The sequence below is a fragment of the Pimephales promelas genome, chromosome 13, assembly GCF_988280905.1.
Source record: "Pimephales promelas chromosome 13, fPimPro1.hap1.1, whole genome shotgun sequence".
NCBI classification, from domain to species: Eukaryota; Metazoa; Chordata; class Actinopteri; order Cypriniformes; family Leuciscidae; genus Pimephales; species Pimephales promelas.
In genome coordinates this window covers 32,618,867-32,646,741 of record NC_142781.1, presented here as the reverse complement: position 1 = coordinate 32,646,741, position 27,875 = coordinate 32,618,867, and the positions used below count along the sequence as shown (strand labels likewise).

Sequence of the window (27,875 nt, the reverse complement as noted above, 5' to 3'; positions counted from 1 at the left end):
AATCTCTTAAATGCTGTAAACTATGGTCTATATATATATAGTCTAGTTGTAGCCTATAGGCTTCATTAGCCTAATATGAAGGTAATAATTAACCATTTTGTAGCTATACAAACACTTAAATTACACTTTTATTTATTTTTATAATAAGAAGATTATATGAAATATAAACATTTAAATGGTGGCTGTCATAATAACTTGCCAGATTTATTCCAATATGCATTAAATATTGAAGAACACTAACGAGTGTGGACTAACGAGTTTATGTGGGTTTTCTGAGGTAAATATGACGATACATGACATTGATTACAAGCTGTTTAACTGACGTCTTTCCACGGTTGATTGAGCGAATCAATGTGACATGATAGGGATTTAGATAAGTTGTACTCGATCTTTTAACACACTTTCAGATGCTCGTTCATGTTTATTTCGCGCTGTGACCGGTATTATTAACCCGGAAGAGAGATCAGTGCTGCTGCTTCTCCAGAGCGATCTCACGCCACAGCGCCAAAACGGCAAAACGCAATTTATGTTTTTGAATTTCTAAAGAAAATGGACGTAATTTGAAAATTGACACTTTGTTTCATATCAATAGTAACAAAGGACAAAGATTATTGCGATTTGTTGGATGCGCGCAGCTGCGATACAATGTCTCATACATTCAAATGAAACAGGATGACTAATCGATTCTTGAGATTTAAGAATCGATATCGGTTTGTAAAAATGAGAATCGATTAATATCGAGAAATCGATATTTATTACCCAGCCCTAATATATATATATACTCATCCTTTATTGTCCTGTGTGATGCTGAACTATGTTTGATCATCTTACTGTAGAATTTAGATATTGTCTTTGTATCGATACGGGTAGTTCTTGGTCAAATATTCTGCAGAATAATCTGAGATTGAGAAACACCTTCAGGCTTTACAAACTCACACCACACTCTCTCTTATATGTTAACTACCTCTTATGCAATTTCCTAAATTAAATGTATTAAACACACACACACACACACTGATCCTACAACACCTGTGTAAATGCGAATGACATCACATCTCAGGTGTTTGATTTGACTTCTTCATTTCTCCTGTTTCTACATGTTTGTGTTTGTAACTGTGTGCGTGTGGAATATGATGCTGTCAGTCCGTCTCATTGTTACCGTTCCAGCATCAAAGGAGAAAACGGTATCATTGTGTGCCTGTTCTGGGGAATCGCTCCGCCAGGAACATGTTTGAATTCAAGGAAGCTTCTCGGATGTGTGGGAGGACGTACAGTTAGGACGTCACTCTCTTTTTGTCTTGAGATGAGTATCAGCTAATCTCATCTCCTCTTACACTCCTGGAGGGTGTGTGTGTCTGTGTGTTTGTTCAGATAAACAGTGTTATTGGGACAAAATGTCCCCACAAAAATGGAAAAATCTGAAATCCTTGTCCATTTTTTGGTCCCCAGCTGCTTATAAATCAGACTAAGTGATTTTTTGGGTGAAAATTGTGTGTGATGGGCAGGTTTAGGGGTCGGGTTAATGTAAAGAGAGAGAATATACAGTTTACAGTATAGAAACCATTGCGTCTATGGAAAGTCCCTGTGAAACATGAAAACCCAACGTGTGTGTGTGTGTGTACTTGTACAACAGGACCAGTTAGAGTTTTAGACCACCGGAGTGAGGACAAAGAGTGTAAATTGTGGACTGAAGGACTGAAAGTTACACGTGGATTCAGTTTCTGTATGCGCTCAACCAGAACTGCAGATCCAGACGAACCGTTAGATCCGAGCGACATCATCAGTGTGAGACAGGTGACGTGTCTCAGCGGCCCAATAAATTGTGTCCGAAACTTTAACTTTGACAACACTGTCTGGATGTGCCCTTCATAAATCAGATCTCTATCAGCGAGCAGGTCTCTGTTTACTAACACCACTCGTGACCTTTGACCTCTGACATTTGTTGAAGCCATTAGTCCTGAGGTGACGACGTGTCTCCGGTCGTCAGATCTTCAGTGAGTGATGGCTGTGTCAAGTCTTTGTGCTTTGTGTTAATGGAGTAGTGTAAATGGACCGTCGCTCTCTCTGTGTGTGTGTTCTGTGTCACTTCTGCTTCTATCATCCAGACAGGTATATGTATAAAAAAAAAATCAAATACAATATATATTATAATATAATATGTAATATTTTAAATGTATTTATTGTATTATTATACTGAATTATTGTATTATTATTGTATAACACTATATTCTTAAAAATAGTAATACATAATATAATACATTTAATAATACATTTAAAAAACAATGAATAAAATTAAAAATGAAATTGAGTGAATTTGTTAATTTAGAAAAAAAAAATATATATATATAGGGCTGTACAAAGATTAATTGCGATTAATCGCATCCAAAATAAAAGTGTGTGTTTACATAATATATGTGTGTGTGCTGTGTATAATTATTTTGTATATATAAATACACACACATGCATGTATATATTTAAGAATTATTTGCACGTAAATGCTGTAAATATAATATAATAATATATATATAAATACATAGTCTATATTATATAAATATAAATATTTTTTTGAATAACACATTTTCTTAAATATATACTTGCATGTGTTTGTATTTATTCAATTATACACAGCCCACACACATATATTATGTAAGCACAAACTTTTATTTTGGATGCAATTAATCATAATTAATCTTTGCACAACCCTAATATATATATATATATATATATATATATATATATATATATATTAAATGTATTTATTGGTTTTTTTAAATAGTATATTCTAATTCTAAAAATAGAAATTACATAATATATAATAATATACATTTAAAAAATAATGAGATATAATATAAAATAAGGTCTAAGGAATTTTTTATTCCAGTATTATTCATGTATTTGTTGTACTGAAAACACACCTATCCTCTGTTGTAGACACAATGCTTTAAAGCAAGTGTTATTTTAGTATTATTTAAAGTTTTTATTTTATATATTGAATTAGCTTTCATTTTTATATTTTCTGTTGTCATTTAAATTTGTGTAATTTATAGTAATTTTGTTGTGCTTTACATTTCTAAATAGTTTTAATTTAAGTAAGTTTTATTCATAGTTTTATTTCATTTAATCATTTTAGTGCTTCAACAGTTTTAGTTTCCAAGGCAACATTTCTAATTTTCCTTTAGTTTTTACATATTTATATTTTACTTTATTTCAGCTTTATTTTTAGTTTTAATTTTAGTTAACAACAGCATCACTGATTGCATAAACAGTCATGTTGTTTATCGCCCGCATTACATGATGGTTATGATATTTTGAGTGGCGTTATTGTTGTTAGCGTGTTCGCTAGTGCTCTGTCTGTCCGTCCGCTGACCATCTGAGTGATATTACAGTCTGGCCAGCTCTAATCTGATTGGCTGACTGTGGAAGTTCCTGAAATAAAAGCATTATTAGTCCAGCAGGAAATGAAGTCGTGTGAACAAGATCTTGCGAGTGCTCTGGAGGATTAAATAACCTGCAGATCAAATCTCTGAAACATTTAGACGCTTTAAACCAGAAGAAGAGCAGCACTGACAAATAATGACACACACAGAAACAGGGTTATTCTTTCAAGTGTTTTCACTGACAGATATAATTATAGGGCTTTTTTCGAGGCGTTTAAAGGCAAGTTTGTCTCATAAGAACACACTGAACACGGTGTGTGTGTGTATGTGTATGTGTGTGTGAGTTTTGCCCTCTGTCGTTCTGACCGGCGGCTGCAGTTTCATCTTCCCCACAGAATCGAGAGTTAAACACACAATAACGAGCGGACGACAAGCCCAAACATGAACACACACACGCTGTCTATCTCTCTCTCACACACACACACTCTCTATCTCTCTCATATACACACACAAAAACACACATACTCAAAAACGCTTCACTGTGTGGCTTTATTGTTGTGTATTGTTGTAGTGTGTGTGTGTGTGTGAGAAAGTAAATGCATTCATATGTTTTTTTTATTTATCCAGAGCTGTGACGCTACGTTCCGGAGTATGTTTGTTCATTAAAGTAAATTAAAATATATATCTTTATTAAAAAATCTCATTTATGTCAAGGGTTCTTCTACACCATCATTTCCCTATGGTTTCTGGGATAAGTTATGGCTAGGGGTAGGACCATGTTTTTGGACAGGAATGTTGATCCAGGAACATGTCTTATTTTGCATAATCACGGTGACCGTGTGGCTTTATCTGTAAACAGTGAGTGTGGTATGTGCTTGTATTGAGATCTGCTGTGGTTCCAGACTGCTCGTCTGATGTGGCTCTGGCGGTGATGACATCACGTTGCCAGGGGAAACGCTCCTGTGTGGTCCGCGCCTCTACACAAGAGTTTGGAGACCCCTGTTACCGTGGCACCCGCAAATACCTCAGCGTGATACACACCTGTGGTGAGTTACACACTCGACACACACACAGTGCATCGTCACACACCTGTTTTCCCATTATTAACTAGATTACATTGATAAATGGCTCACTCTGTGTTATTCGTAGCAAACCGTGTCTGTGCTGTCGTGATTAAAAAGTTATTAGTGATGAAGACATTTTGGATAATTTAATTAACGATTGTGCATTAGAACAAAACTTACAATAATGCTTGTCATGTTGCTTTTATTAATGATTTTTATTTAATTTTTTTTGGCTAAAATAATAGAAAACAATGAAGGTATTGTTTACTTGTATCTTAGAAATAAATACTTCTTTTAAATAAGTAATTTAAAATATTTTTTTAAATACTTAAATAAGTATTTTTAACTAGAAAAAAATATTTAAGATTATAACATAAATCTTGTTATATAAATATTATATTCTTGTTATATAAAGATTATAACATAAAACTTTGTGTGTGTTGCTTTTAATTATTTATTTTATGGCTAAATAACAGAAAACACTGAAAGTATTGTTGATTATAAATATTAATTGTTTTAAATGTAATATAAATTCTATAATATATTTGATATAAATAGTAATTAAAATAAATAGTATTATTAATAGTATTTAATAATTAATTAATAAATAATTAATTTAATAACTAATTAATAAATTGTATTTATTTACTTTTTTATTAAAAAAATTTATTTTATTTTTTTATTCAGTTTTTATTCAATATTCAATTGTCTGGTGTCATATTGTCTTAATCTGTCTTCTTTCAAATTTCCAGAAAATTATACAAGGAAGGAACAATAATTTTTTATAGTCTACCCATTATTATTAAAATGTCATTCATTCCCATTCTGATTTTAAATCCATTGAAACATATAAAGGAATAGTAAAATGTTGTTGAATATCATTGTAAATTTATTTCATATCACATTTTCTCAGCTTGTTTATATATTGTAGTAACAAATATATATATATATATATATATATATATATATATATATATATAGCCTGTTCATTGGTACTTGAATATGATTTAATATCATTACAGTAAAGTACAATCAGTTTCTCTTGTGCAGATAAGATATTGTGTTTGAACACTAGAGGGCAGTAATCACTCACTGTGTGTGTGTGACTGGAGATCATGTCTGGAGCACAAATATTGTAGGACAAGTTACATGTCGAATGTATGTCTTAGAGTTAGCGCTTTGAACAGTGTTAGTACTGTCCGTTGTCTTGTGTTTGTTGCTGTAGTATTGTGTGTGATGATAGTTCTGCAGGATTTCAGGATTTCTTTATGACTGTAATCCGGTTCCTGTCAGTCCAAAACAAACATCCAGACCAGACATCAGAACGATGGATCTGTCTGTCCAAATACTTGTCACAGACTTTGAAGAGTCGTGTTTCTGTACTTTCAACAAATTGTTATTATTGCAATCATAGTTATCGTGTTTGGGAAGCGTGTGGTTTGGTTGTGAAAATAGACAGAGGAAAGTGTGTTTGTTTAAGAGCCGATATCAGCTGTGAGGTTTTCTGGGACAGTGTGTGTTGCTCTGCTATGATTCGAGATGTAAAACCAATCTCTTATGTTTGTGTGTGATGATCTAATGATGTCCATCAAACAATAAGATACAAACAAGTTTCTCAGCGTGTGTGTGTGTGTGTGTGTGTGTGTGTGTGTGTGTGTGTCAGATCAGATGAATGCAGTTTTGTGGGTAGTTAAATGTAAGTCAGACTGACCAAAACTTTCCTTGTTCTCAAACAATCTATTTCCTCTCCCCAGAAATCCATCTAATAATTAGGGTGACGGTGGTTTTTATCAAAATATTAATTTTCCATATTTTATCATTCTTATTCTTACCTATTCTCATCCTACAAATTATATTTAAACTTTTTTTGGAGGTTATTATGTTAGTTTTTTATACAATTATTATACAATTATTTATTCATAAATATTATTTATATTATAATATAGACACATTTATTTGTTAAATTATTACAAAATATTTTATAATATTGAAATTAAATAAATATAAAATATTTGTATTTTATTTTAGTATCATTTTTATTTATTAAAATATGATTTATATATTTTAAATACAAAAATATCTAATTATTTTATAATGTTTAATATGTACGGTTTATGGTCACACTTCCTATTGTCACTAGAATTAACTTTTAACCACAACTTTTTCCTCGATAAACTCCTAATTACTGCTTATTAATAGTTGGTAAGGTAGTTGTTATGTTTAGGTATTAAGTAGAATAAGAAATCTCTCAAAAAAAGAGGCATAAATATGTGCAGTACTAATAAACAGCCAGTATCCCGGTGAGAATTGGACCTAGAATTGAACTAGTGTAAGACTTGTAGGGTAATCTGACTCTGATTAGCATTTATTTATTTTTTTCAGAAATGATTTTGATGAAATGTAGATGGATTTGAGGTTATGAGGTTCATATTCACGGCTCCATCAGTGTGACTGATAAATAACCGTGACTAATGCTTTCAAAACCACTGACAACATTCAGCTCTGGAGAAATGGACAGAAATGAGTGTGATCATGTGACCCAGCGAGAGAGAGTGTTTTGGTTTTCTATCACAGCATACCATTGCCCTTAAAAGGCAGTGAATTTGATTGGCTGAATGACCCGACATGCGATGCCAGCCCTGTTTGCACATGCTCAGTTCAGTTTCTGTGTGATAGTTTGAAGCTACTCGACACTTGGCGGGACTGAAGTGATTTATTCACTGTTTTAAAGAGAGTTGGGCATGCAGTGTGAGCGCAGCATGTTCACACATGTGAAGGGCCGATCATTCCGTGGGTCAGTAGGGGTGTGGTTGAGGTCAGAGGTCAACTACATAGCAGCAGATCAGCCAATAGGAGGCCGGCACTGACCGTGTCAAACACCACACAGGAGGATTGTGGGAATGTTTCTCTCTCTCTCATCTGGTGGTCTTTGGCCTGCTGGTGTTTTTCTTGGCTCTGAATTTTTCATGATGTCATCGATTCGCTTCAACACCGGCCGCGAAGAAAGTTTGGGGAATTCATCGGTTGCTTTTCGTTTGCTTTGCCAATATTAATATTTCTAGTCTTTGTATGATAAACGGACTGAAATTTAAGTTGTTATTCACTGACAATCTTCGCCTCAGGTGAGCGGTTAAACACTGGATTTATGAATCAACTGAATCACTAAAAAGATTCAACTCAAAAGAATCACTTCTCAAATGTTTAGTATTATTTACACACTGTTATTGTCTTTCTTTTCATTATTCGAGTGTGTGGGCTGCTTTTTGTGTTTTTGTCTATTTGGAGATTTATTTAAATAAATAAATACAATTATTTAGCTTCAGTGTTAATTAAGAATAACAACACTGTTTTCTCATGAAGTCTCCAAAGAGAGTTAGAGCCGATGTTAAGATTTCCAAAACCTAAATTTCAGTCTGTTTCTCACACAAAACTATCAAATGATGTGAAATATAGTGCATGAATTGTATCGACAACTGATAGTTTTTAAAATTTCAGTCACAATTAATCAAATGTCCTCATGTTTTGTCCAAATGGTGAAAAAGAAAGTCATGAGGAAGAGTGAATGATGATAGGATGTTCATTTTTATGTGGACTATCCCTTTAACTTTATATTGACTTTAATCCAAAAAGGAAACACAGCCAAAGTAAAGACCGAGAGAGAGAGAGAGAGAGAGAGAGAATGTGTGTGTGTGTGTGTGTGATAGAGAGGGAGAGAGAGAGGTACCGAGTGGGTGTGTGTGTGTGAGAGAGAGAGAGAGAACGAGTGTGTTTGAGAAAGAGTGTGAGAGAACGAGAGAGAGAGAGAGAGAGAGAGATCAAAGTTCCAAAGCCACAATGTCCACTGAATGAATCTCTAATGTCACTTCCTGTTTCTTTTTGTCTGGTTTTGTCTTACACACACACACACGCACACACACACACACACACGCACACACACACTGACTCAAAGCTACACGCCCCTCCAGAGTAACTCCTGCCCCTCTCTGTCGTCTCGCTGGTAGGCTGAACGTGCGTGTGTGTGTGTGTGTGTGTGTGTCAGTGCGGCTCTCTCAGCGGAGGGAAAAGCCGTGAATCAGGAGAACGGCGCGAGAAAGAAAGAAAGGCAGGAGGTCATATAAGATTGTTGAGGAGATCTCATGTGTGATTAGTCGTGGAGTTTTGGTTTACGCTTCATCCGTCTGTGTGTGTGACGGCGAACACACACGTGTGCACAGGTAGACGCTGACCGGAGGAGTGTGAGGAACAGATTTTCTGCAGCATGTGTTTGTAAGTGTGTTTCTGATTTCATACCCTGTTGTGAGATTTTTGACGTTTTTCTCAATGAAGTGACTGCGAGAGTTTGAGTGTGTGTGTGTGTGTGTGTGTGTGATGTGTTTGTCTACTGCGACAAGCATCACTAGTAGTATTACTCATAGGAGTTAGTGATTTAAACAAAGCTCAGAAAATGAACCGTTGTGTTTCGGTGCCAGACTCATCCCACACATTTCTACCACAGACTTAAATAACGAGTGTGGACTCCTTTATGTAAACAACCACCTAGCAACCATCTAGAATACCCTAGCAACCACATAGCAACACAAACATGTTTACTTGGCTAACTTATGACATAACATAGACTTGTATTGTTTCATAAAGCTAATTATATGATTACAGGATTACCCAAACCCTTACTGGAATCTTAAAATAATATCTTTCTGCAGTTTGTATTGTGTGTAAATATATATATATATAGACTTCTGTGAAAATGTTTAGGGTCAGTAAAACAACAACAAATAGTGCTTTTATTCAGCAAGGATGCATTAAATTATATTTTTTCAAATAAATTCCTTGGTGAGTATAAACTACTTTTAATAGCATTAAATCATTTTCCCAACCTCAAACTTTTGAGCAATAGTGTATATTTACAATATTTATATATAAAATACAGTATTTTTTTAAAGATTGCTTTTATTTATGAACTTCCACAAAGGAGGGTTTTAGCTCACTTCTAGAAACAATTTTGCTTTCAAGTATAACACACACACACATTCACTCACATAAACTCTATCACTCACACACACACACACACACTCTCAATCACATACACAGACACATATTCACACACAAAAAAACCTCACTTACACACTCTCTCTCACACACACACACACACACACACACATAATCATCAGTTACAATGTAATGACAAAGATTTATGTGCAAGTTATGTTATGTCATATGCTCTCTCTCTCTCTCTCTCTCTCTCTCTCTCTCTCTCTCTCTCTCTCTCTCTCTCTCTCTCTCTCTCTCTCTCTCTCTCTCTTTCTGTGTTAACTCTTTGAGTCCAGAAGGAATGACTGGTTGGGCAGATGTAGGTAGTTGTACAGATGTTTTATTCATGTTCACTCCATCATTGAGTGTTCATGGATCTCCTGAATGGCCACTTCTGATTGCCTGGGTTCATATATTTCCCATGAGTCAAAGTGCACAGGTTTATATCAGTCCACCAGGAAACAAATTTGCATTTACAGCCTTTACAATGAGTTCTCCTGAGGAACGGCATTTGCTGGATTTGACGATGTATGTGGCTCATGGCATGAACCTTGTTTCATTCAGAAAAATGAATGATTTCTGAAGGATCATGTGACACTGAAGACTGAAGTAATGATACTGACAATTCAGCTTTGATCAAATTAAAAATATATTTAAAAAGATTTTAAATCAAATAAATGCAGTCTTCTTTCAAAAACAGAACCGCTACAGAACTTTAAATGGCCTCCATGTCCATTAATATCCACCGCATGTGTGTGTGTGTGTGTACAGACTTTCATCCCCATTTAAAGACACCGAGAGAATATTTGCAGCACATGTGGATTTATGGGCCAGACTCGTGCCTATTAACACTAATTTGTCTGGACAGAGTTTTGGCACACACGTTTTCACCAAACAGAGCAATTGAATTCACAGCTTAGTTTTAATCGTGCGAGATGCGAGCGCAGCGTGCGCTTATTAAAGCTGCTCACTGTAAACACACGCTTCGAGTTTGAGTTTCCCTCGCAGATATGAGCCGCCACACATCAATCTGCTTTCATAAAATTCAATGCTATGTGTGTAATCTTTATAAGGGCCTGTGACACAGTCAATACACACAACGGTTGTTCTGCAGTTCACAATATATTCATAAACCAGACCAAGCTAGTTTAGACTTGTTCAAGTCTGGTTATTTTTAAACCACTAAAGCAAGTGCTTGTGTAAAAATGGTTAAAAAAAAAATAAAAGAAAATAAATAAATAAAATTAAAAAAAAATATATATATATATAACATTTATGTATAATATTTAGATCTTTAAAGTGCTGGAAAAGTGTGAAGCCCTTAAAAGTGCTTGAATTTCACTCTCAAAAGGTTTTACAAACCCTGAAATGAATAATGTAAAAACATTGGACTATTTCTGCCACAATACCATGGTTACGGTTAGTGTTACTACTGTAGCTCTCAAACCGTTTTCACTTTATAGCCCTTAATCCTGTAATTGTGGACAAATGTGGGCACAGAGGACTCGGGTGTGACCCTATCACTGTCTTCGATAAAGTTTTTTCTATCCATTTATGGTGTTTTTTTTATTTTGGGGGTATTTTTGAATTTATTTACTTCAAAAAGTACCATATTTTCTATGTAAATGAATTACTATGTAGTTTAATTTTTTTTTAACTACAACAAAATATCATTCCAATAAGTTCTTAGAGCTAAAACCTAAAGATGAAGTGACTTTGCTGTCACCTGGTGTCTTATTTTGGCTTATTTTAGAGTGCTCTAAATTACAGTTTTTCCCATTCGTTTCTATGGGTGCTCATTTTTGACCCAAACACAAGATTAAGGAGGGGTTTTTTTTACCCACTGTGTGTTCAGGAGGGAAACTTAGGAAAAGTATCCAAGTCTTGTACCGCTCATCAAGGGAAGTATTTTTTTTAAATAAATCAAAACTATTTTGCCCACATTTGTCTAGAATATGGTTTTAGGGTTAAATCCATTGTGAATGTAGTTGATTTGTGGACTGAAAAGCCTTTTATAACTTCTTTGTTCATGGCTCAATGTTTCTCCTGGTTTCCACATCAACGCTGTTTTACAACAATATAATGTGGTTTATAATAGAATTATGAGTGGAAATCAAAATTTATTGGATTACAAAATACACTTAAGTTGTAAATTAAGAATTTTTTGGTTGCACTTTTGTCAGGTAAATAAAGGTTATTTAACTTGATTTGATTGCATTGTTCAAAATGTCCCAATTTGGGGTTCAGTAAATTACACACACTCACCACATATCAAATGTTCTTACTAATTACATACATTTTTTTAAATAAACACATCCACTGTAAAATTAGCATTTTCCATGTGGGTGTGTGTGATTTACTAAGTATCATCCACTTATGTGAATATATGAATTATAATATGAATTATTTCATCCCCGCTCTATAATACTGTGATGTAAAACCAGCCGATCAGGTTGTTGCTCGCTGTTTTTGGAGATCTCTTGTGATTTTTGTGTGTAATATGCGTGATTTGAGTCTGAAACTTCATGAACACAGTAAAGCAGAACTGAACTCTGAGTCTCCACAGGAACATCAGCCGTTCTGGACTGATTCTTTCAGGCTTTCCTCCAGAACTTTGTCTGAGTTGCTGCAGTTAATGTGTGACTTTGAGCGTGTGTGTGTGTGTGTGTGTGCGCGTTTGGTTATTGTGGGTTTGTCTGCCGTGTCAGCACAAACACAGAGTCAGCGCTGCGTGTGTGTGTTCTTTATCAGTGCCAATTCAGTTCAGTAACAATGCAGTAACGTGACTGTGTTTGTCCAGGTGGATCTACAGAGAGAAAACACTATCCATCTCTCTCTCTCTCTTACTTTCTCTTTCTCTCTCTTTCTCACTCTTTCTCTTTCTCACTCTTTCTCTCTACACATAGTGTGTAGAAAAAGATTCTTTGGATGTTTCACTGATCTGCCATTTATTAGTGTGTGTGTGTGTGTTTCTTCATCTCTGGGCACTTTTGGCCCAGCGCACTTGTAGACATTAAACTCTTTTAAGGACACTTTTAGACGTTGTATATTAAATATGTCTACTAGAGCCCGACCGATACTGATACAAATATTTGTTGGTTTTAAAATCCAATATTCCGATATATCGGCCGATATTATTATTATTATTATTTCAGAAACGCGCAACAAAATATTAACAGATTTCCCTAACATTAGTTATTTGTAGTTATTTATGAGTTTTAGCTAAAATAATATGATAATGCATTTTAAAAAGAAACTTGTTTCTATTGTCACAACAGAACAGAGGAACATCAAAATATTTTAAAGTTCTGATAAATTAAATAATAATTAGTCCCTACATTGCCTTATAGTTATAAGCGACCTTATAGTTATGTCAGCTTGCTTATCCCTTTAGCTGCACTTTTTGACAACACTCATGACATGGTTGAAGCGTGATTCGTCAGTATTTATTTTATTTTTGAAATATTCATTTATCGGCTATTATAACTGCCGATACCGATATTTTAGAAAATGCCTAATATCAGCCGATAACATCGGCGTGCCGATATATCGGTCTGGCTGTAGTGTCTACTAACTTAATCCAATAGTCTTTATATGTGTGTGTCACAGGCCATTTTCTGACATTTAATGTAATTTCCAACGCATCTCAATTAATAACATTTTGCGGTGGAAATTACATTTTAAACATTTTTGTAATAAAATGCTGACCCCTTTGTCGTGCCAAGGCTAGCAATATACGAATCATACTTAAATATTCATAATCAAGTGGAAATACACACAATTCTTTGTTTTATTCTCAAATTACATGATATCTCGTATTTGATCTCAAGCTTCTCACTGAGATTATATGGGTTTGTTCATTTTCCTTGTTTAGATTTTCCAAGCTTTAAAAATTAGGGATGGGCAACGATTAATCGCGATTAATCGCATCCAAAATAAAAGTTTGTGTTTGCATAATATATGTGTGTGTAGTGTGTATAATTAATTTGTATATATAAATACCCACACATGCATGTATATATTTAAGAAAAATGTGTTATTAATATATCAAATATTTATATTTATATATAATATTAATTGTGAATAAATATATATAAAATATATACATGCACATATTTCTTAAATATATACATGCATGTGTGGGTATTTATATATACAAATTAATTAAACGCACTACACACACATATATTATGTAAACACAAACTTTCATTTTGGATGCGATTAATCGCGATTAATCGTTGCCAATCCCTTATTTCCATATTTTAAAGTTGGTCTGCGACAAGACAAGCTTTGAAAATCCAAACAGGGAGTAAAATGAGCCAAAATCATTTCACTGAGACATGATTTTATGATGATTACATAAAATGGCTAGTAATATGAGATGTGTTGATTTTATACACGAAAAACATGAAAAATAGCACGGATCGTTGATAAAGGCCAAATTTTGTAAATAGGATAGTTTTAATCTGTCATTCAAATAACAAGAAAATCAAAAAGTGCCTGAAGAAACTTACATGCGTGTATACGTGTTTGCTTTGGGAACAAGTTTGTTGACCACTTTGACGTCTACCACTGACGTCAACATCTTAATGTCCTAAAATCTGTGTGTGTGTGTCCTCAAACATTGTTTTCCACAATTGTCTCATACGGAACTACTTTAAATCCATTGTGAATTGTTTTCCACAATTGTCTCATACGGAATAGAGAACAAGTTCTGTGAGAGGGATCAGGCTGGAATTTTGGCAATTCCCAGAATGCATTCCTGCTCGACGGCGTACTGGTAAAGCAAACTGTGTGTCAGTACAGTGAAACCCGAGTCTGAACACGTAACATTAGTCCCTGGTTATTTTAAAGACTCATAAAACCTGCTGTGTGTTTTTACCTTTTCCACTGAGGCATCATTGAGAAGTGTGTCTCTCGTGTGCTTTGATGTTAAACAATAATGTCCAGTAACTATTGGAGGACAGAACACACATTTACATGCAGCCTTCCCTCCATCATATGGTCTCTCTCTGTCTATTGCATCTGAAAGACTTGGAAAGAGCTGAGAGTTTTCATGTGAGCATCTAATATTAGCTCTGCAATGATAACAGCTGTCTCTTTTCTTCTTTATATACACACACACGGCACACAAAGGTTTTCAATGCTCTCTGGACACTGAGAAGGGAGTATCTGTGGAAGTCCACTTGACATCATTGAAACACAAAACCCTAAATTTAATAGTAAATTGTTGTGTTATGATGTTTAATGTGGAAAAAATGGCATTTTTAATGTCTTTTAAACTGATAATTGTATTGTAACAGTCATGTTGATGTACCTGAGCAACTGCTTAATAACTCCTGAAATGAATCAAACTCAATAAGAAAGCCTTTTCACCATGTTTGTTCCAGTGAAGTGATGAATTGATGTACATTATATATACAAAGGTCTGTCATGAAACTCTAGATGGCGCAGGCTGATACTGTAGGCCCTTAAAGGGACAGTTCACCCAAAAACAGCTGATGGACACCATTGACTTAATAATAGTGTTGATTTTTCATACTATGGAAGTGAACGGGGTCCATCAGCTGTTTGGTTACCCATGTTCTTCAAAGTATCTTCTTATGTGTTCAGCAGAAGAAAGAAATGTATCTTAAATCTCCTTACAATCACATCATTCTCATTAGGGCACATCTGATTATATACTTTCAGAAACCCTCCACCTTCCCCAGCTCCACCTGTATAGATCTGCTACTGGTAGTTTGCTGTATTGTACAGTTGCAGCATGTCTAACTTGCTCATAGCAGTGTGTCGTGTGTGTCCCATAGCATCTGATCTATTCTGCCAAGATCAAACATATCAACATTGTCATTATAAAAATGTAATTCTGCTATGAGTGTTCATTGTTTTTGTAATACCATTTTTACACACTTCAGAATGGACACTTTTCAGCTTTAAGGAGAGGATCAGGAATTTCCGTCCTACACAGGGAGTTTGATATTGTACAAGAGCATAAACATCACAATTAACGATTACGCTGACTGAGACTAAACACTGTTACACAACAACAAACACAACACTGCCCAATATCCCCTCCTACACCTGCTCTAATGAAAGACCGTGAAGCAAACAGTGTTTCTCTCAACACTAACACACACACGTTACATCATCATTCGCTCAACAACGCCTGCCATGGAAATGCCACTGGGTTTTAAAGGTCAATGAGTGAGTGAGTGAGTGAGTGAGTGAGTGAGTGAGTAAGTCACTATTGCTATATCTCAGTGAGTGTGTGACTGAGAGCGTAAGTGAGTCCCTATTGCTATATCTCAGTGAGAGCGTGACTGAGTGAGTCACTATTGCTATATCTGAGTGAGTGAGTGAGTGAGGGATTGAGCGAATAAGTCACTATTGCTATATCTCAGTGAGTGAGTGAGAGAGTGAGTGACTGAGTGAGTGATTGAGTGAGTGAGTGAGTGAGACAGCGAGCGAGTGAGTGAGTGAGTGAGCGAGTGAGTCACTATTGCTATATCTCAGTGAGTGAGTGAGAGAGTGAGTGAGTGATTGAGTGAGTGAGTGAGTGAGACAGCGAGTGAGTGAGTGAGACAGCGAGTGAGTGAGTGAGTGAGTGAGTGAGTGAGTGAGTGAGCGAGTGAGTCACTATTGCTATATCTCAGTGAGTGAGTGAGTGAGTGAGACAGTGAGTGAGTGAGTGATTGAGTGAGTGAGTGAGTGAGACAGCGAGTGAGTGAGTGAGTGATTGAGCGAGTAAGTCACTATTGCTACATCTCAGTGAGTGAGTGAGTGAGTGAGACCGTGAGTGAGTGAGGGAGTGAGACAGTGAGTGAGTAAGACAGTGAGTGAGACAGCGAGCGAGTGAGTGAGTGAGTCACTATTGCTCTATCTCAGTGAGAGCGTGAGTGAGTCACTATTGCTATATCTGAGTGAGTGAGACAGCGAGCGAGTGAGTGATTGAGTGAGACGGTGAGTAGTGTTAATTTTACCAGCCATTTTTAAATTTAGTTTCAGTTTTAGTCCAGTTTCAGCATCGCTTGTTAGTTTTTATCACATTTAGTCGACATCATCCCATTTTTATTTAGTCTAGTTTTAGTCGACTATAAGTCGAGCATTTTAGTCTTTATTTTAGTCCAAGAAAACATAATTTTATTCGTTTAGTTTTAGTCAAAAAAAAAACTGTCAACATTTTAGTCTAGTTTTAGTCAGGACATCATTTTAACCTTTTACTTTTTTGTCAGCATATATTTAACATTTCCTAAAATTATTTCACATTTCAACATTTTCTCTCATCTTTTTGATAAAAAAACACAATTTTAAGGAACACATGCAGACATGGAAGATGTTCTGACAATATTTGCATATTTATTTTGAACATTGTTAAGGTTCAAAGACACAAACACAAATGCTTGCATTAAAACAAATAAAATACACCTGACAAAGTAAACAAATAAATAAAATAAAGTGTATTATGAACTTAACACAAGTGCTGGCTGTTTAAAGCTAGTTCACATAGAATAATAAAATAAATAGATTTGAGGTCAATGTTGTGAAAAAAAAAAAAAAAACTCCAACTGATACAACAAAAGTGCTTTCCTGCCAGCTAGTTCACATAGCTAGGTACAGTATTTAAGGTGAAACAAGGCATAGATTGCTAGAACGTATGAAATCTTTTTAACTAATCTTTTTAAAGCGTCTGTCTGCTTTAATCAAATGTAACTGAAACTATAGTTGCCCGGCCAGTATAACATATCTAAGTTAGCATAAATTTAACTTCACATACAATTCTATCAACAAGTGGCTACGGTCGCTACGTGCTAAGAAGCTAACGCAACATAGCCAGCCTGGATACTAAATGCTATGAAAGTTAGCCATCATTAGTTAGTTTATCATTGTAACAAAATGTGTCCATATATCACGTCTCTTCTTTCTCCCGAGCCCCGTGCAAAGCATGTTTTACTTTTAACCTGTCGCCTCCGCCTCACCGTGAATCCAGCTCCTGTCTGCTCCGTGTTGTGTAGGCTACTCTGACTGTGCCCGCCCGCTCCAGGTTTGAAAGTGGGTGTGTGGCGGAAGAGCTGACGAGGAGGAGGCGGATGAGGAGACAGGATTTGACAAAACCATATCATATAATAATATGTAATTTTCGTCTCGTCTTTGTTCGTGAACTAAAATGTCCATAGATTTTAGCCCAGTCTTTATTTACCGAACTGCATTTTCGTCTCGTCTTTATTAGTCTACGAAAATTATTTCTGATTTAGTCCCAGTTATTGTTTATTAGTGGGGATTTTAGTCTCGTCTCGTCTAGTTTTCGTTCGGTGAAAAATGTGCGTTGACGAAAATATTTTCGTTTAGTTTTCGTTAACGAAATTAACACTAACGGTGAGTGAGTGAGACAGCGAGCGAGTGAGTAAATGTGAGTGAATGAGTGAGTGAGTGAGAGCATGAGTGAGTCACTATTGCTATTTCTCAGTGAGTGAGTGAGACAGCGAGTGAGTGAGTGACTGAGTGAGTGATTGAGCGAGTGAGTCGCTATTGCTATATCTCAGTGAGTGAGTGAGTGAGTGATTGAGCGAGTGAGTGAGGGAGTGAGACAGTGAGTGAGTAAGACAGTGAGTGAGACAGCAAGCGAGTGAGTGAGTGAGACAGCGAGCGAGCGAGTGAGTGAGTGAGTGAGTGAGTCGCTATTGCTATATCTGAGTGAGTAAGTGAGACAGCGAGCAAGCAAGTGAGTGAGTGAGTGAGTGAGACAGTGAGCGAGCGAGTGAGTGAGACGGTGAGTGAGTGAGACAGTGAGTGAGTGAGAGCATGAGTGAGTGAGTCACTATTGCTATTTCTCAATGAGTGAGAAAGTGAGTGAGTGAGTGTATGTGTGAGCGACCGAGCGAGCGAGCAGTTCAGGTGTTCCCTGCGTTGTCAGGACCAAACGAGAATAGTAACATCAGAAAATGTTGATCTTGTGTCGATATTTTTTGGTCCCAATGAGAAAAAACAGCTTATAAATCATACTTTTCACTCACATGCATCTAAGCTGCGTTTTTATATTTTGTGAAGAAATGTTCCATGTGCAGAATCATTTTTCCATGATTAGTGTTTGTACATGAAAAACATGTTTCTCTGCCATTGCTGGGATGTTCTGGATGGAAACAAGGAAAAACAAATAAGACACACACACAATCTCTCTATTCTTTTTGTGCTTTGTTTTCACAATGATACTGAATCTCAATAGCACTTTCTGTGGTTTCGGGATGTGTGTGTTGTATGCGGTTTGGCTGGTGTTCTGTTCATTGATGTCTTACACACAGACAGATTGCTGTAGTTATTAGTAGATCTCTATTTGAGCAGCAAGGACTCCAGCTGTCCCAGAATGCCACACTTCATTGAGTTAAGTGTCTCTGTTTCCTGCACAAATCAACATACGGCACATAATAGAGTTGTACTATGCCAGAGAAAACACACACACACACACACACATTTTGAGGTCTGGAATGGTTTAGTTTGACACTGATGACAGGAATATTTCCATGTTGATTTGTTCCCTGTTCTCCGTTCTCTCTTTTTCCCCTATGTATTTAAACAAAAAGTGTGTGATTTCTGTGCCACTCGTCTTTAAACAGAATTGCAAAAACAGTGACTCCCCTTGTCTCCCATTGGTTGGTTAAACCATTAGCCCCGCCCCAAACTCACGCCATTAGTTGAGTCAGTGTTGTTGCATTGTAAAAAAAAATTTTTTCATGATTTATCACAACTTTTTACCTTTTGTCAAATCAACTTAGATAAATAATGTGCTTCAGATAACATTATATTATGAATTTGTATTTATTAAACCAATCTCCTGCATTGTATTAACTCAAATTTGTAATTTCAATGAACTCAAAGTTTTAAGGCTTACTTTTTTAACCCCTTAACTGTCACCGTTCCGGTACCGGGACGCCTAACTTTACTTCACTATATTTCTATTAAATCCTAATCTAATTATGACAAATTGTATATTGTTGGAAAGGTCTAAGACTTTTAAATAGATATTCTACCCCTGTTTTGTGTTAAAAATTATGTAGGAAGAGTAATTGATGAATTTATGACAAGAGTGCACCTCAAAAAATCTGCATCATAACAGGAGTTTTGACCTTTGTCACAAAAAGTTGATGAACCCAATTTTAATCATTGAAACTTCTGTTTTTATGCTAAAAGTTCATAATAAACATATAATCTAGTATTTTTCAAGAAAAAATAAAAAAATTACAGTACAATATTATCCTCTAAAAATGATAATATTTATATTTATTATCCTCTAAAATATAATATTATTTTTTATCGCCTTTTTTATTATATCACATATTTTAGTAGTTATCATAAATTAGGTATCATTTGAAAGCTTATAAACTCAGAATTCTTCGTTTGAAAACTGTTTTATAATTGAAAGTTGCGTTACCATAGAAACGGTACTTATTTTATCAGGCTCCTCCCCTTTTGGGCATCATTATATTTCATAATTTATGATCAAAACCTTTTCTAATCTTGACAAAACTGATATTGTCAGAAAGGATAGAGTCTCAAGGTTCCAAATTGTGTGACAAAATTGATATTTTGACAGAAATTTATTAATTTGTTAAGGCAGAATGTATACAACTAAATTCAATGGAATTCAATGGCACCCGGTGGCTATTTTTGGTACTACGCCTAAACAAAATCTCATGGGAACTTCAATTTTTGTGATATCAACTTCAAATTTGGAACATAACTTGATAAGATGTATGGCCTTTATTTTATAGAAATTTTAGAGTAAAAAATATTTTATAAAATATATATTTTATATAAAATAAAAAAATATATAGTACAGTATATTTAATTTACTGTAAATTTAAACTTCCATAACTTTTTCATACTTTCATTTTTGAAGTGTTTTCACTTCAGCAATAATCTGCTGAGTGTTTTCTTTAAAACAAGACCAAACTTGGGTATATATTCCAAAGCATTCTTGAATTATTTGTCATTCTGTGCTTTCCTGTCTATTCTCAATACTCTCCTTTCTAATAAAAGCAAAGACACCCACATGTCTCACATGTCATTAAAATACTTTCGGAGAAATAAAAATAGATTCAAATTGGCTGGCATACAGTATAGATCTATAAATTTGATGCATAACCCCATTTGGACTTTGGTCTTGAATTTTATGACACATTTCTGAAATCGTGTAGAGTCTCGGCAAATCTGAGCACATTTTGAGATTTTTTTCTGAAACTAGACTTATATTTGAGGATTTAATTTCTGATTATTTTTTCTTTAAACACACACACACACATATATACATAAGCTCACATGTGCCTCAAATTACCCTCAATCAGTGAGTGGACTGTAATTGCTCCAGGGGCATTACAATCACACACACACCGAGAGAAAGAGTGATTATTGTGTCAGTCCTTTAGTTCGACCTCCCTCAGAGAAAGTGTGTGTGCGCGTGCAGAATAACTCTGTCATCATCAGTAACTGGCACTAGAGAGAGAGAGAGAGAGAGAGAGAGAGAGAGAGAGAGAGAGAGAGAGAGAGAGAGTCCTCAGGCTGTTTCCAGACTCTCTAGAGTTGAACTGAAAACTGCTTCGCTAAATTTGGTGCCATGTTTATTCAGAGAGGGTTTAAAATAAATGCTGTGTGTTACTGGAACTGTGTGTGTGTGTGTGTGTGTGTGTGTGTGCGCAGAAACCAGACCTCTCTGCCATTGGCAGCATGTTAAGGGGTGTAAGCAGCAAATACGTTATGTTATTTAATTTATATTGTTTCCATTAAATTATTTAATTTTATAGTTATGTATAATAATATGTTATATATAGGGCTGTCAAACGAGTAATCGCGATTAATCGCATCCAAAATAAAAGTTTTTGTTTACATAATATATGTGGGTGCACTGTGTATAATTATTTTATATGTATATATATATATATATATATAAATACACACACATGCTTGTATATATTTAAGAAATATTTTCATGTACTGTATATAGATTTATATATAATTTATTTTATATGTAAATATATATATACACATATGAAGAGTTCAGATGCAAAAGCCTCTAAATGCCATTTGAAATTTTCTTCTTTAATGATGATTTTTATCAAACTTGTATATTTAAGTTCAGTAATTTCACTTAAATAACAATTAATAGGTAATTATCATTGCCATTTTAGTGAAATCACTGAACTTAAATATACAAGCTTGATAAAAATCATCATTAAAGAAAAAAATTTCAAATGGCACTTAGAGGCTTTTGCATCTGAACTCTTCATATATACATGTATATACATGCATGTGTGCGTATATACAAAATAATTATACACAGTGCACCCACATATATTATGTGAACACAAACTTTTATTTTGGATGTGATTAATCGCGATTAATCGTTTGACAGCCCTAGTAATATATGATATAGTACTGTACACTACCGTTCAAACCTTTGAGGTCATTAAAAAATAAAATAATTTAAAGCAATGAATACTTTTAGTCAGCAAAGACTACTAAAACAAAAGTTACAGTAAATTCATTTATAATGTTACAAAATATTTCTATTTCAAATAGCTATTTTGAACTTCCTATTCATCAATGGATCACTTTCCCCAAAAATATAACGCAAGATAATACATAACATAGATAATAATCAGAAATTGTATTTTTTTTAAAGCTCTATCTAGGCCAATATTCCCTCAATTGGTCCTGTTTTTAGATGAACTCCTAACAAAAAGTTATCATATGTAATTTGTTTTTGTCAGATATGAACCAGGACATTTAATGTGGCCCGTAATGACTAACTCACTAGAGTTTTATGAGCGTAAAACATCACAAAACCCAGCCTGCCAAATGTAAAACACGTGCCAAATGTAATCAAATTCCAGTGATAGAGTCACTATAATTTAAACAAATCCTTACTACACAACTGGGATTTCAGGAAGTTTATATTCCCCAGTATCTATGGGATCTTATCTTTCAAATTAGCCAATTTGGGGTCATTTTGTCCACTCTTCCAGTTTTAGACCCTGATGATTCACTATATTTTCCATTTGTTTCACTGAACAAAGACACTCTTGTCACGGATGTACTCGTGATCGGAGGGAATGGTGTCTCTAATGCATTGTTAGTGTGTGTGTAAGGTGATTTATGAGTAGAAATATGTTTTTCTCTGCAGTCCCAAAGAAACTCGTGCAGGAGTCGGTTTCCAGGCATCCGTCGTTCCCCTCTCCCCCATCAGTGCCTCATGACCCCAACGTAGTGGGAGACAGCGCCCCTCCTGACGGGACCCCGTCTCTGACCTCGGACTCCGCGCCAGGTGAGAAGCAAACCATGATCACTGAACCTAAACACACACAACCTCAGCAGAAGTTCTGACTGGAATCACACACACTTTCTGTGTACAGATGTGGATAGTTGCCGTTGCTACCGCCGTGTTTTGACTGGCCTACAGATAAAATACCCACAATGCATTTCCTGTGAGCAGAGACTGTAAAAACAAATTTAAGAAGCTTTTAATTTGAGCTTTGTTTAGATGACTTTTTGAAAGAAAAGGTAAAGACACTCTTTTAATGTATTAACCCTCTGGGGACTAAGCCCTTTTTGGTCCTTTTTCTCTATTTTTACGTTTGGGCTTATAAACTACACTCTCAGAAAAAAAGGTACAAAAGCTGTCACTGGGGCTGTACCTTTTCAAAAGGTACACTTTTGTATCCAAAGGCTACATATTGGTACCTTAGTGGTACATATTAGCACCTAAAATGTACAGTTTAGCTCATGGAATGGACATATTAGCACCTAAAATGTACATATCACCTAAAATGTGCATATTATCACCTAAAATGGACATATTAGCTCATGAAATGGACATATTAGCAACTAAAATGTACATATTAGCACCTAAAATGGACTTTTTAGCTCATGAAATGAACATATTAGCACCTCAAATGTACATATTATCACCTAAAATGGACAAAAGTGTACCTTTTGAAAAGGTACAGCCCCAGTGACAGCTTTTGTACCTTTTTTTTTCTGAGAGTGTATATGTAATGGAGATGGAACACTACTGTATGTGTTTGGTATCTATGGATTCAGAAAACCCTAAGCTAACATAAGCAAACATGTAATGTGTTTATAAAGGAAGTATGACTGAAAAATGTACAATATACTAGAGAATTTAAAAAACGGAAATTCGACTTCTGAAAATCACACATCACACAACAATAGTGAACAGTTTTTGAACAAAAAATATATTTGTCAAAGCCTTTGCTTAACAGACATTTGTAATTGTTAAATAAAATGTGTAAAGAACAATGAAAAATTTTACTTATTAGAGTTAGACTTATCTAACTTATATAATTCACTTTCACTGTGTGGAAAATGGGAAAAGGAGAATTTCATTCTCATCCATATAGCGACCAGCATCAAGCTTTCAAAAAAGATGCAAAAGTATCACAGAATGAGCCATATGTTCGACATTTTCTGTGGGTATTCGATAGGATTTGGTAAAAACGAATGGAAATATAATGTATTATTTAACGAATATCCTGCACACACATGTTGATGAATTATTGATGTAAATCCAACTCATTCTTTTGTTTATTCCCAGACATAAAAGCTTGGGGCGTTTTAACCAACCATAGAAATATAAACTTTCTGTTTGTGTAACGATCTCATGATGATGATGATCGTGTGCATTTGATGGCAGGGAGGTCGACACGAGGCCGGAGTTCTGGTCCGTTTTCGGAAGAGCCGGATCCGTCTGGAGAAAGCGATCCGAACCCAACCGTCTCCAGCGTGATCAGACCAGACATGACTCTCATCAGCAGCATGCTGACGGCCTACACCTACATCACAGGTACAACACACACATCCGAGGTTGATCTCTGAATGAAAGCACTCGACAACTCTATAGATAAACTCTATATATATATTCATTATTGAGTAGTCAGCAGGATCTCGTTCTTAACTGTCACTGTCCCCGTACGGGACGCCTAACTTTACTAAACTATATTTCTATTAAATTATGATAAATTATATATAATTGGAAAGATCTAAGACTTCTAAATAGATATTCTACCCCTGTTTTGTGTTACACATTATGTAGGAAGAGTAATTGATGAATTTATGACCTCAAAGAATCTCCATCATAACAGGAGGTCTGACCTTTGTCACAAAAATCGATGCACTTTTAATCATTGAAACTTGTGTTTTATGCTAAAAGTTCATAATAAAACATATAATCCAGTATTTTTCAATAAAAAATGATAGGATAATATTATCCTCTAAAAATCATAATATATATATATATAATCGTCTAAAATGTTATATATAATAATATTAATTTTATTATATCACATATTTTAGTAGTTATCATGAATTAGGTATCATTTGAAAGCTTATAAACTCAGAATTCATCTTGTGAAAACCGTTTTATAATTGAACTTGCGTTACCATAGAAACGGTACTTATTTTATCAGGCTCCTCCCCTTTTCGGCATCATTATATTTCAAAATTTTCCAATCTTGACAAAATACATATTGTCAGAAAGGTCTGTGTCTCAAGGTTCCAAATTTTGTGACAGAAGTGATATTTGGACTGAAATTTATTAATTTGTTAAGGCAGAATGTATACAACTAAATTCAATGGAATTCAATGGCACCCGGTGGTTATTTTAGGTACTACGCCTAAACAAAATCTCATGGAAACTTCAATTTTTGTGATATCAACTTCAAATTTGGAACATAACTTGGTTAGATTTACGATGTCTTTGATTTTATAGTAATTTTAGAGTAAAAAATATTTAGTAAAATATATATTTTATATAAAATAAAAAATATACAGTACAGTATATTTGATTTAATGTAAATTTAAACTTTCATACTTTCATTTTTTGAAGTGTTTTCACTTCAGCAATAATCTGCTGAGTGTTTCCTTTAAAACAAGACCAAACTTGGGTATATTCCCAAAGCATTCTTGAATTACAACCATTTAAGTTTAAATAGTGCATTTTAACCCCCATTCTCAAAAAGGGGGTGACAATGAAGGGGTTAAGGAATTACAAATGTGTTTTTCACTCTGACTTCAGTGCCACATGATCCTTCTGAACTCATTCTTATACGATGATTTCTGATTGTTATCAATGTTGAAAACAGTTGTGCTGTTTAATATTTCGTTGAATCAAACCTGTATTAGTTTATCTGTTGAACACAAAATAAGATATTTGAAAGAATATTGTAACAGACAGTTGACGGTAGCCATTGACTTCCATTGTATTTTTTTCCTACTATGGAAGTATAATCAACTTTTTGATTACTCAACAGAAGAAAGAAACTCTTACAGATTTGAGAGTGAGCAAATGATGACAGAATTAAACAATTTTTGAGTGAACTATCCCTTTAAGAAAGTAATTGTTTGCATTTTGCTTCCGTGTTGTCTTGAAAAGTGTTTTCTCTCTCTCCATCACAGAGCACCCTGAGGGATGCGCGCTGTTTTTCATGTGCGGTGTGTGTGCGGGTCTGTTCCTCACACTCTTCGCGCTGGTGGTTCAGATTTCCTGCCGTACAGACTGTAAACGCCATCGCAGCGTCGCTAAGAAGCGGCCGAGACCCGCGGACTCCGCCAGCGACAGCAGCGACTCTGATTCGGACTGGGACTCGAGCTCAGACCTGTCGGCCCGCCGGCACCGGCGCTTTGAGCGCACGCTCAACACCAACATCTTCACGTCGGCGGAGGAGCTGGAGCGAGCGCAGCGGCTGGAGGAGAGAGAGCGGATCATACGGGAAATCTGGATGAACGGACAGCCCGACGTCCCGGGAACGCGTAGCTTGAATCGCTACTATTAGATCCGGATGTGAAGCTACTATTCTGAACGCTGAAATGTTTGCCACGCGTGGCATTAAACTACACATTTCCTTTGCAGTGGAAATAAGCTTTTGGTTGCGGCGTGATTTATCTGCAACCTTCGCTATGCAGAGGTGAAAGGTCAAATGCTGCGTTCCCACCAGTCGCATGTGGAAATATTCCTACTTGATGTCCATCATCTCGCAGTTTTTGAATTCACCCAAGTTGGAAGTGTCGTTCCGCTGAACTTCCAAGTAGGAAGTTGGACATTCCAGTTTTTAGTGCAGCTGAAGCTAAGGCTCATGGGAGATGTAGTTCACTTGAGTCTATAGGCAGCTCTGAGAGGTGTGATAAGCTCTAAGCACTGTGATTGGTTCTTCACTCTGCCTGTCAAACAGTGAGGACCGCCTTCTGCGCGGAGAGGCGTCAACAAATAAAGTGCCTTGCAGTTTGATCCGACAAAATACACATACAGTGGGACTAAAACGTATTTGGACACTCACACATATCTGAATGTCATTGCATTAGCAAACAAAGAACAAGCCAGGCTGCATTTCCAAGTAAATGATGCAAGAGCTTCACTTTTCTGCATCACAATGCATTGTTCGGTAACACTTTACAAAAATGTTCCATTTGTTAACATGAACTAACAATGAAATACTTTTTAATCTTATTATTCAAATAATTGAATGAAAACTGTATTTTATTTAATGAGAAAAAAATCTGTTAATATTAGTTATGGAGCTAATATGAATTAGCAATGAACATACTTTAACATAAATAATAAATACTTTAACATGTATTGCACATTATTAGTTCATTTTAGTCAATACGTGAGACCTTGTTGGAAAGTGTTACCTATATTTCATCTTTATCACTAGATAATTAAATCATCTATTATATTTTTTATGTTTTCAACCAAGAGCAACTTGGTTTGATATTTTACTTTCAAATGCAATGACATTTGTACATTTTTAAGGTGACTTAAGTGTCCATATATACATGAAATTATTTTATATTTAAAAAGTTTTTGATACCACAATTTTTTTTTTTTTTTGGATGAATTATTTTTATACTGATTGCTCAGGGATGCAATCCAAGTGTTCTGTGTATAATCTGTTCTTAAAGGGGACGAGACATTCAGATGTTCCTGCATATATGCAACCGTAGCCTCAAAGAGGTTCTTATAGGAACGTGATGACAACACAAAACACAGTTAATCACTCCATGACTTTATTCAACGCTTTCTGTGTGTTACGACTGTGTTTCAGTTACTGTTACATGACATACTAAACCATCAATAACTTGCTTTACGTTCTTAAAAATAAAGGTTTTGTAAAAAAAAAAAAAAGTCCTACAGGTAGATAGACTACCATTTACATTTCCTTTACTCAAAATGTATTGCACCTGAAAATGAAATTTCCAGTTTAAACCTTCAATTATTTGGAGCTTAGATTTAAGTTTGGAAAAAAAGTGAACTCAAAGTTATAGAATTTTACATTTATTGTTATAAAAAATGCATATAAATAGTATTTTCAATTTTTATATGAATTATATATTTTCCAACACA

At 35.1% G+C, this 27,875-nt stretch overlaps 1 protein-coding gene across 4 annotated transcripts in view; it reads left to right on the top strand.

The window, feature by feature from the left end:
- eva1aa (eva-1 homolog A, regulator of programmed cell death a) overlaps positions 1-27,656 on the top strand; it is a 47,839-nt gene extending 20,183 nt beyond the window's left edge. For 2 of the 4 annotated variants that reach the window (XM_039674364.2, XM_039674363.2), the window contains exons 5-8: positions 4,280-4,423; positions 22,641-22,781; positions 24,171-24,320; positions 25,931-27,656. In XM_039674364.2, the coding sequence (XP_039530298.2) occupies positions 4,280-4,423; positions 22,641-22,781; positions 24,171-24,320; positions 25,931-26,307 (812 nt within the window). In that variant the 3' untranslated portion in view covers positions 26,308-27,656. Of the gene's footprint in view, positions 1-1,262; positions 1,795-4,279; positions 4,424-8,442; positions 8,708-22,640; positions 22,782-24,170; positions 24,321-25,930 lie in introns of those variants that run through there. The other 2 variants (XM_039674365.2, XM_089118906.1) reach the window with 2 other exon arrangements.
- Positions 27,657-27,875: the final 219 nt, after the last annotated feature.